The sequence below is a fragment of the Elephantulus edwardii genome, unplaced genomic scaffold (assembly GCF_000299155.1).
Source record: "Elephantulus edwardii isolate Elephantulus edwardi_28Jun2011 unplaced genomic scaffold, EleEdw1.0 scaffold00066, whole genome shotgun sequence".
Taxonomy (NCBI): domain Eukaryota; kingdom Metazoa; phylum Chordata; class Mammalia; order Macroscelidea; family Macroscelididae; genus Elephantulus; species Elephantulus edwardii.
In genome coordinates this window covers 12,204,997-12,215,648 of record NW_006399816.1, presented here as the reverse complement: position 1 = coordinate 12,215,648, position 10,652 = coordinate 12,204,997, and the positions used below count along the sequence as shown (strand labels likewise).

Below are 10,652 nucleotides of genomic sequence, written 5' to 3'. Positions count from 1 at the left end.
TTTCTAAAATCAATACTCAAACAATCTTTTAAGAAAACTGCATTTGACATTATTACTCTCATTAGTGCAAATTTCCTATAAATAAGTAAGAAACATTTGGAGGATACGTGTATAATGAGTGCTTGGTTACTATAGTAGCAAATGTCAAAGTAATTGTTACCAAAAAAAGTCTAAAATTTCTGACACTTTGAGAAATCTAGAACACCATTTATCACGGTTCTTTAAATACTGTGGCAAGAAAAGTCACCACAAGTAAAAATTAAGATACTCTTGTGGAGATTATGAGGCAATTTTTATTATAAATTCCTGATATATCCCACCCCTGCTGTTCCTAATCTAAATGTAATTTAGTACTGCAAACTCTTTATGAAAAGAAGTGATTGGTGTTTTGTTTTGTTTTGTTTTTAAAAAGCATAAGAGTCCCTAGCATAAGAAGAAGAAGAAAAAAATCTGTTCCTTCAAACAAGTTAAAGGCACTCATTACATTACTTCAATAAAGAGGTAACTTGGCCAGCCAAGTTACAAGGCGTTTCTCAAAACCACATTAGTCTCAAGGCGCCAATGACAATTGGAAAGGTCTTTTGATCCACTAAAAAATGGCCACCGACCAAATTAATTTTTCTGAAAGAAATCTTTAAACAATTATCCCAGCCCAAACCTTCTTCATACAGACCCAATCATGTTTTATTAGGGACTCAAGGTTTAAAAATATATAGTCAATCCAAGGCAAAGTGTTAGGCTGTTTGCCAAACTGTAAAATATACATATATTGAATATCTGCCTAAACAGACATAGAAAAACTCAGTAGCACACTCATCCAATTAAAAAAATAAAAACCTTGCTGAGGCAACAAAATATATTTTATTTTCATCAAGCCAGCACAGGAAGGCCGGGGAAGACTGCGCAGTCACGCACGGAAGGATCAGCACCAGTGGGATACGGCACAGTGCTGACCACTAGCACACGAGGCCCTGCCGCATCTGTATGATCTGCAGTAAGGCTGCCTGGACATCTTCATCCATGTGGCCCTGCAGAGAAAAGAGAGGGGACTTATTTTATGTCATCTTCCTGCACACAAGGCAAGGCTTTGTATGGTGATGTGCTATTGGTATTATCAGGGAGTGAGGGAAAGTAGCTGTCTACAATGGAAATAAAGAAAGTCCCTTTAAAAATGGTACATGCTAAAAAAAATGGTACACGCTAGTTGCTATGAACTTCTACTGTCAGAACACAGACAGATAAGCCTATACCCATTCTCCAATGTCCCCTGCTCCCTGTCTCATTCTAAGTCTTAGACAACAGGGGCTTTTTAACATTTATACTAGTGTAAGTTATAAATGAGCAAAGTCTACAGAATAATATCCATACACATACAAGGAAGTCTAGTGAATACCACTATCATTCAACTATATGCACCAACAACCAGAGCCAAAGAGGAGGAAATGGAAGATTTCTATCAACTTTTGCAATCAGAAATTGATCAAACATGCAATCAAGATGCATTAATAATAATGGGCAACTGGAACGCAAAAGTTGGGAACAGGGAAAAAGGATCAATAGCTGGAAAACATGGACTCAGTAAGAGAAATGAGGCTGGAGATAGAATGATAGAATTCTGCACATTCAATGATTTATTCATTGCAAATACCTTAAAAAAAACACACAAACACAGGCTATACACATGGATTTCACCTGATGATATGCATAGGATTCAAATCAATTACATGTGTGGAAAGACTCGCTGGAGAAGCTCAATATCAGCTGTGAAAACCAGGCCAGGTGCTTATTATGGGACAGACTACCAACTATTAATATGCAAGTTCAAGTTGAAGTTGAGAAAAATTAGATCCATGGGAACCAAAATTTGACCTTAAGTCTGTCCCACTCGATTTCAAACCATCTCAGGAACAGGTCCGAGGCCTTGAGCACCAATGAGCATAGATCAAATGAGCTCTGGGAGGATATCAAGAAAATAGTCTAGGAAGAATGCAAAAGATCAGTACAAAGGCTGAAAAAGAAGAAAAGACCAAGATGGATGTCAGATGAGACTCTGAATATTGCATGAGAAAGCTGAGAAGCCAAAGCTAAAGGGAAAAAAACCAAGAAAACAAAGAGAGGAACAGAAAATTTCAAAAGGTACCTCGGGACAACAAAGCAAGATAATATAATGAAATGTGCAGAGAGCTGGAATCAGAAAATGGGCCGAACTCGCTCAGCGTTTAAGTTGAAGGAGTCGAAAAACAAATTGAAGCCATGGATGGTAATACTTAAGGATACTTTGGGTAGAATGTTAAGTGATCCAAGAAGCATTAAAAGAAGATGGAAAGAGTACACAGAGTCACTGTAGCAGAAGGAATTGGCTGACACAGAAGAAGTTAATGAAATAACATATAAGCAACAGCCTGTGGTGATGAAGGAGGAAGTTCAAGTTGCTCTGTAAGAATAGGCAAAAAACAAGGATCCCGGAGTTGACGGCATACCAATTGACATATTTCAACTAACAGACACTGCCCTGGATGTGCTAAGTTGTGTCAAGAAATGTGTAGGACAGCCAGCTGGCCAACTGACAGGAAAAGATCAGTATTTCTTCCCCTTCCAAAGAAAGGTGATCCGACAGAGTGCAGAAATTATCGAACGATATCATTAATATCACATGCAAGCAAGATCCTGCTGAAAATTATGCAAAAATTATTGGAGCAATATGTCAACAGAGAACTGTCAGATAGGCAAACTGAATTTAGAAGATGTTGGGGTACTAGGGATACTATAGCTAATGTTAGATGGATCTTGGCAGAAAGCAGAGAATACCAGAAGAATGTCTATCTGTGCTTCACTGACTATGCAAAGGCTTTTGACTGAGTGGATCACAACAAGCTATGGCTGACTCTGAGAAGAATGGGAATCCCAGAATTCGCATTATGCTAATGCGAAACCTATACTTGGACCTACAGGCAGTTGTCAGAACAGAGCAAGGAGATACTGCATGGTTTAAAATTAAGAAGGGGGTCCATTAGGGATGTATTCTGTCTCCATACCTTTTCAATCTGTATGCAGAACAGATCATACAAGACGCTGGGCTGTACGAGGAGGAATGTGGCAACAGGATTGGTAGAAGAGTCATCAACAACCTACATTATGCGGATGACACAACCCTGCTTGCTAAAACTGAGGAAGACCTGAAGCACTCACTGCAGAGGGTCAAGGACAGCAGCCTTCAATATGATTGAAGCTCAACATCAAGAAAACGAAGATTTCACCACTGGACTAATTGGCAGCATCAGTATGGATGGTGAAGAGACTGAGATAGTTAAGTTTTAGTTTGCTTGGCTCCACAGTCAACACTCTTGGTAACAGCAGCCAGGAAATCAAGAGACAAATTGCATTGGGATAGTCAGCTGTGAGGGACCTCTCAAGAGTACTAAAGAGTCAGGCTGGAGACTAAGGTGCGCCTGATCTGGGCTATAGTCTTCTCAATTATGTGCTATGCATCAGAGAGTTGGACAGTGACTAGGGATGACAGAAAGAGAATCGATGCCTTTGAGCTGTGGTGCTGGAGAAGAGTGTTGAATATACCAGGGACTTCTAGGAGAACAAACAAGTTTTTCCTAGAGAGAGCTGAAATGCCTCTTGGAGTCAAGCATTCTGAAGCTCTGTCTGACATACTTTGGGCATGTCAGGAGGGACTGGTCCTTGGAGAGAGACATCATGTTTGGGAGAGTGGAGGGACAGAGCAGGAGAGGAAGACCCTCGATGAGATGGATCAATTCTGTGATTGGGGTGGTGGGAGTGAGTGTGTCAGAGACGGTGAGGCTGGACAGAGCAGAGTTTAGGGCTCTTGTACATAGGGTCGCTATGAATCGCAAGCGACTCAATGGCTCATAACAACAACAACATAACAAATGTTAATTTAATCAAATAAGCAACATGAAAAATATCCTCATTTTTATCTTTTTCTATAACAGGATCATACAAAGATTTTGCAGCTTGCCTTTCCCCCTTAAATATTATATTTCTCCCTTAAACTTACCTAATTATTTTAAATTACTGTATAATATCTCACTGTGTTACAATTTCTTTACCTACTTCCTCAATAATGGACAGTTGAGGTAGTTCTGAATTTTATGGATAGATTCCTAGAGAAGAAATTGTAGGTCTAACTTTTAATTTTGCCAACTACTACAAAATTAGTCTAAAGGGACTACAATAATAATTTAAACTTCCACCAACAGAGTATATACTTCTATTTTCTGCAACATTCTGGCTACTGTTATAAATGATGAACCTGTTTATTATTTGCCAATGCCACAGGTGAAAAATGGTACCTTCTGGTGGTTTTCTCCTGGTCTGTCTGTCTCTCCAGACCAAGAGATTCCCCCCTGGGAACCCCCTTAATAAAGCTGCTTTAAGCTTAAAAAAAAAAAAAAGAGTACCTTCTTATTTATTTGCACTTTTTCCATTACTAATAAGGTTGGGCATCTTTTCTCATGCACATTAGCCATTTATATTCAGAAAGAAATAATTTTAGCTTAAAAAGATGGCAAGAGGTTGACTACATACAAGTTTATAAGCCTCAACTATTGTAGGGGGGAGTTTGGCGGGGTGTCTTTGCTTGAGCATTTGAAATAATTTCTATTAATACAAAAAGTTTTGCTTCCAAAATCTGTTTCTGTAGTAGCAAGATGTTTAAATTTTGAACATTAGCCATAGATAACTAAACTGAATTCCTTAGTTAACTACACGATGCCAGAAGGCAAAAGTATTTTGGATGCCAATTGTTTCTGTTCTGTTTCACTAGGAGGACAGCGGAAGGCTCCACGGTTTGCAGTGTCTATGAGGCAGGGAATGTGCTTCTCTTTGCTTGGCTAATGTCTGACCAAAGTGAGTGCCTCACTCTCTCTAACATAGATCTCCTGTGCTTTTATACTATTTCTGCACCTAAACTCCCTATAGAACTCTCTTGTTGGCACAAATGACTAAGCACTCAACTACAAGCTGAAAGCTTGAGCATCTGAACCCGTGCCTAACAGGTCTGATGGCCTGCTTCCAAAGGCCACCACCTTGAGCATCCCATGCAGCATTTCTACCCAGCACAAGTGAGCTTACCATAGCTGCAACTAGCAAAACAATAGACAAACTCCATACGCTGGAGCCTACCAACAGTCTTCTCTAATATCTATAATATACTTTCAAACATCAGCTTTTTATCCTTCCATGTATTTTAAAAGAGCACAACCAGAGACAAGCTCCCCATCACCAATTATTTCTGCTCGTTGGTTTCTCCCCCAACTCCTACACAAAAGGCAGAGTTCAATTTAAAAAATTAGATGTCATAAAGTTACTTCATTTTTATTTCATCTAATTGCTTTTATTACTTCATCTACCTTTCTTTGAAGCTTTTAATATCTGTTCACTTTTTTTAAATAGTGTGGCTCAATACATTTCAAATTCTGAAACAGTTTAAGTTATGTTATAGATCACTTTCAAAATTCTGTTTCAGCCCTGGTCTCATTATTACACCTTGAAAACCCTATTCTGAGAACTCAGGAGACAGATTTTTGTAAAGCACTAAATATAAAGTCTTCCATAATTTCATCATTTGTAAGCACAACTTTAATACGTATCTTTTTCCCCCCCCCGGATATATTTGTTTATTCTTTTATATATATATATATATTAATTATACACACATATATGAGTTTGCTTACAAAGTTCATATACATAGTGTTTTACACTTTTCTTCATTCACAACGTGTTTCATATAATTATTCCCACGCATTATGTTTTAGAAAATTAATCATCATTGGATGATTTTAATACCTTTCTAAGTACATGCCCCAAAGAATGGACTTCTTAAATCTTGTGCTTCACGGAGTTTAAAGCTCAATAAAGAAATATTACTGATGATCTTCTAATTAGTACAATTCTATGCGTACCCTATACTCTCTAGTATACTGTCTATTCCTGAGAAATATTCGTGAGCTTCTAAGAACCACAGGGCTCTTTCCCCTCTCCTTTCTAAGCTGACGGCCGGGTAGATGTGGAGGGACCATGCTTGCTAGCAACCCCATCACTGAGTGCTGCCATCGTATGTTGCCAAACGGTCTACAGACTGAGTGATGAGCAGATGGAGACAACACTAAATTTAAGATACTGTGTTGCCATATAGCTTTGTCAATTTCTCTCCTAGATATGCAATCACGATTAAAGGGAATGAAATTATTTTTTAAATAAGCATATGGGATAAAGCTACTTTAAATATCAATACCGTTCAGAAAATTTACTTAAAAATAATAAGAAGAAAAAATCTTCTGCACTCCTTCAGAAAAGTGGGGGGGCGGGGGTGAGGAGATTCCTTTCCAAGAGGAAGAATTCTTTACCTGTGCGGCACTAAGGAGATGTGTCCTATAAATCGCAATTACTTCTTGGTGCTGCCTGTCAGCATCCTGGAAATGTGAAGAGATGGGGAGATCAGAAAAATCATCACTCACATTACGGACAATGCTATTCTCAGGCCAGATGCGGCAACTGGGCAACAAGACTGAGGTACTTCCACTACACCCCCACAAACCACCATAGCCCCCCACATGTACAAGTGTACAACATAAGTGTGCAGCAACTCCTTTGATGGGTACATCTGAATATTTACAGGAAAACCAATGCCATTTTCTCTATGTGACATGAAATGCTTTAGGGATACATTTAATACTGTAAAAAGAGGGGGGAAACCAACCTGAACACCTGGACTAAAAACTAACAGATAAATGGAGAAAAGATTGAAGTTGTCAAGGATTTTAATTTACTTGGATCCATAATCAATACTCATGGAAGCACAGTTGAGAAATCAAATTATGTATTGTATCACGCAAATCTGCCATCAAGGATCTCTTTAAAAGTGCTAAAGAATAATGATGTCAGTTTAAAGTCGGAGATGCCTGACTCAAGCCATGGTCATTTCAATTGTTTCATATGCATCTGAAAGTTGAACAATGAATAAGGAAGACCACAGAAGAATCTTTACCTTTGAACTACTATAGTGTTGCCAAGAATACTGAATACACTACCACTGCCAAAAAGAACAAACAAATCTTCCTTGGAAGAAGAGTAAACAGAGTGCTCCTTAAAAGCAAGGAACGGTGACACAGACTTAATAGCACATAATACTTCAAGCATGTTATCGGGTATGCCCTTTGAAAAGGACATTACATTTGGAAAAATAAAGTGGAAAAAAAGGAAGACCCTCAAAAAGACTGCTTGATATAGTGACTACCATGGGCTGAAGCAGAGCAGAGACTGAGGAGATGCAAGCACAGGTAGCGTCTTGTTCTATTGTACGCAGGGGTGCTATGAGTGGGGCTCAAGCTAAGGGCATCTAACAATAACAACAGTGTAGGCATTTATTTATACTTTAGATTATTACAGAAATTTTCCATTTTCTCTCTAAAGAGAACTCCCTACCACGTTTCTGAGACTAAAGTGGGTCTTTCCTGATATCATCGTGGCTCAAAGACCTTGAGTCACACTTCTTTACATCTAAGAAAGACCCCACACTCACTGGCTCAGTTCTTAACGTCTCCCACAATTTGTTTTCGAATAGTGCTCCTATAATCGACAGTCTATTTGGCCCCAGAGCAGGCCAAGGTGATTCCACCTCAGTAGCTTTCTTCCTAAGATGTCCTTTGCCTGGAAGATCTTCTGGGCCATCTGTCAAAATGCCATCTATCTCCCCTGAGCCCATGGTCTTTAGCTGTCTTTTGAGCCTGGAGCTGAACTCACCCCTGTGGCACCACTTTTAGCCAAGCAGTAGACAGATCTGCACAGTGAACAGTAACACGAAGAAGGCACTCAGTCCCTGAACAATCAGCCAAAAAGCCTACAAGGGCAGCATGAATGGAAACCACACCACAGAGGGGCAATAAGAATATGAATGGTTGATTGGAATACAACTGTAAGTCCTGTAAACTTTTCCTCAAATCGCAATAAAAAGGAAAAAAATGACCAAAAAAAAAAAATCTATCTTGTACGTTCAGCTTATATGAACCCTTCCTCTTTGAAACTAGTTCTCAACACAAGTAATCTTTTCTTCTCAGGGCCTCCATTACTGAGAGTCTGCACTGCATTTCCAGTTCTCTATCTGACAGCTCTTACTTTACTCTTCATATTTTGCCTTTTTAATTATCTATAACTTCGCCTGACATACTTTGGACATGTTGTAAGGAGAGACAGGTCTTTGGAGGGGGACATCATGCTGGGCAGAGTGGAGGGACAGCGCAGGAGGGGAAGACCCTCTATGAGGTGGATTGATTCAGTGACTGGGGTAATCGGGATGGGTGTGTCAGAGGCAGTGTGATTGGCACAGGATAGAGCAGGGTTTAGGGCTGTTGTACATAGGGTCGTTATGAGTCGCAAACGACTCAACGGCACATAACAACAACAACAACGTAACTTCTTAGGGCTAAAGCAGTAAGTATTCTCTTTATTTCTGACAGTGCTTAGCAAAGTGTTATAAACCTGACTATTTATAAATACTTCCAAATACTAAAGGGAATACTATACCCTTTGGATGAAATTTACATCTGCAATCCATCATCAATAATCTGTATGCTCCCCAAACCCACTGCCATAGAGTGTATGATGCCTCAGCCTGCTAATGCAAAGGCTGGCAGTTTGACTGTACCCACCCCTTCTCAGGAGGAAAACAGAGAGTCCCTAGCTTTAAAGTGATGTGGCTTAGAATGGGGCTTTAAAATCCACATGGTTCCTTTTAATACCACAACCACAGACATAAAGTATCAAACCATAAAAATGCCTTTTTAAAAATCTTGATAAAAATTTTATTTAAAAAATCCTTCTGTTTAGTGGCCTAATATTTTAGAGAAGGTGTGAGAGATATTAGATTTGGAGTCAACTGGCTTGCATTTTAATTTTTGTTTCTTTAAGAACTAAAAAGGAAAGTTAGAATCTGCCTTCTGGGATTGTGATTATGATAAAGTTTAGAGACACATTATGTGAAAAAAAAAATCTCCTGCCATCAATCAATTCTGATGCACAACAACTCTCTGAGAGGGAGCAGAACTGCTCCCAGGACGCGGGGCTGCAGCCACATTCTCCCCTGCAAAGCAGTTAGTCGGTGGGTGTGAACCCCTGACATTCTGTCTCTCAACCAAGTGCTTGACCCGTGTGCCACCAGGGCTCTTTTAGCATATTATCAAAACCAAACCCACCGCCCTTGAGTCACAGGGACCCTAACAGGCTAGAGAACTGTCCTTTGGGGTTTCTAAACTTAGAAATCTTTACAGAAGCAGAGACGTGTAACCCAGAACACCAGCTCGTCTCCTTTGTAGCATCGAACCAAACCTGCTGCCACTGTCGTGAGCTGACTCACAGTGGAGTTCCATCAGTTTCTGAGGCTATAAATCTTTACCAGAGGAGACTGTTTTGCTTTCTCCCTTGGAGCGATTAGGTGGATTCATACTGCCAACCTTTTGATTAGCAGCCCTCCAGGTTATTACTATGCCACTAGGGCTCTTTCTTTAGCATCTGTTATTGCTAAGTAACATTTAGCATGTGTTATTGGTGCCAACTCCTAGCAACCCCATGCACCAAATAACAAAACCTTGGGCAAACCTATGCCATCCTAAGGAGTACTCTGCTGAGTGTAAGCCCACGTTCCAGTCAGTGTCATAAGGTTAGCATTCTCACTGAGTGGCATCCAACTCATAGGTGGTTCCCCAGTAGACTTCAGAGGCTGTAAGCTATGAGAAGACCCTGCCCATTTTCCTCCCTCAGAGCTGCTGGTGGATTCGAATCACCACCACCAGAGTTCCTTTTTAGCATCCAAAACTCAAACTCAGTGAGTGCTCCTGAGCAACACATAGCTGACCCAGCAGGTCTCTGAGGCCATAAATCTCACTGGAGGAGGCTGTCCACTTTTCTTCTGCAGAGCTGTTAGGAGAGTCAAATGGGTGAGAAGTGGAGCCTTGGCTCAGTGGTACAACTCTCTACAGACTAGGCCACCACAGCTGCTGGTGCTGTTAGGTGCCTTCAAGTCAATTATGACTCACAGTGATTCTATGAGCAATAGATCTGAACCTTGCCCTCTCCTGCACCATCCTCGGGATTTCCGATATGCTCAAGAGTCCATTACTACAGTCACTATGTCAGTTCACCTCCTTGAGGATCTTCCTCTCTTTCTCTGACCCTCTCTACCTTTCCCAATATGCTATCTTTTCCCAAGGCCTGGCCCTACCTGACAACATGCCCAAAGGGAGAGAAAGTTCCATCATCCTTGCCTCTAAGGGGCTCTCTGGTTATACTTCCTCTAAGAGAGATTGTTCTTTTGGCAGACCATGGGACATTTAGTACTCCTCTCCAACACCACACTCAAAGGTAGCCATTATCCTACTACCAAAGTTGTTGTTGTTGTTGTTTGGTACTGTAGAGTCATAGACGACTCATAGCGACCCTATGAACGAACGGCCTGAGCACTGTTCATACATAGTTTGCGGAGGCAAGCCATTTCAGAAGTGGATGCCGCTCCTGCTTCCAGGCACTACCAAAGGAGGCACCGAATAAATAAGGTTATCATGCATCATGTTGTTATTATGCATAAATGATGTTATTAGTATAAGCAACTCTTCTTTCTTTCTTTTTTT

At 40.3% G+C, this 10,652-nt stretch overlaps 1 protein-coding gene across 1 annotated transcript in view; it reads right to left on the bottom strand.

Annotated features, from left to right (window-relative positions):
• Positions 1-956: 956 nt before the first annotated feature.
• The window catches only part of UACA (uveal autoantigen with coiled-coil domains and ankyrin repeats), a 62,735-nt gene continuing 53,039 nt past the window's right edge, over positions 957-10,652 (bottom strand). The window contains exons 19-20 of the mRNA XM_006888345.1: positions 6,378-6,443; positions 957-1,028 (exon numbers count right to left, since the gene is read on the bottom strand). Coding sequence (XP_006888407.1) covers positions 957-1,028; positions 6,378-6,443 — 138 coding nt within the window. The remainder of the gene's footprint in view (positions 1,029-6,377; positions 6,444-10,652) is intronic.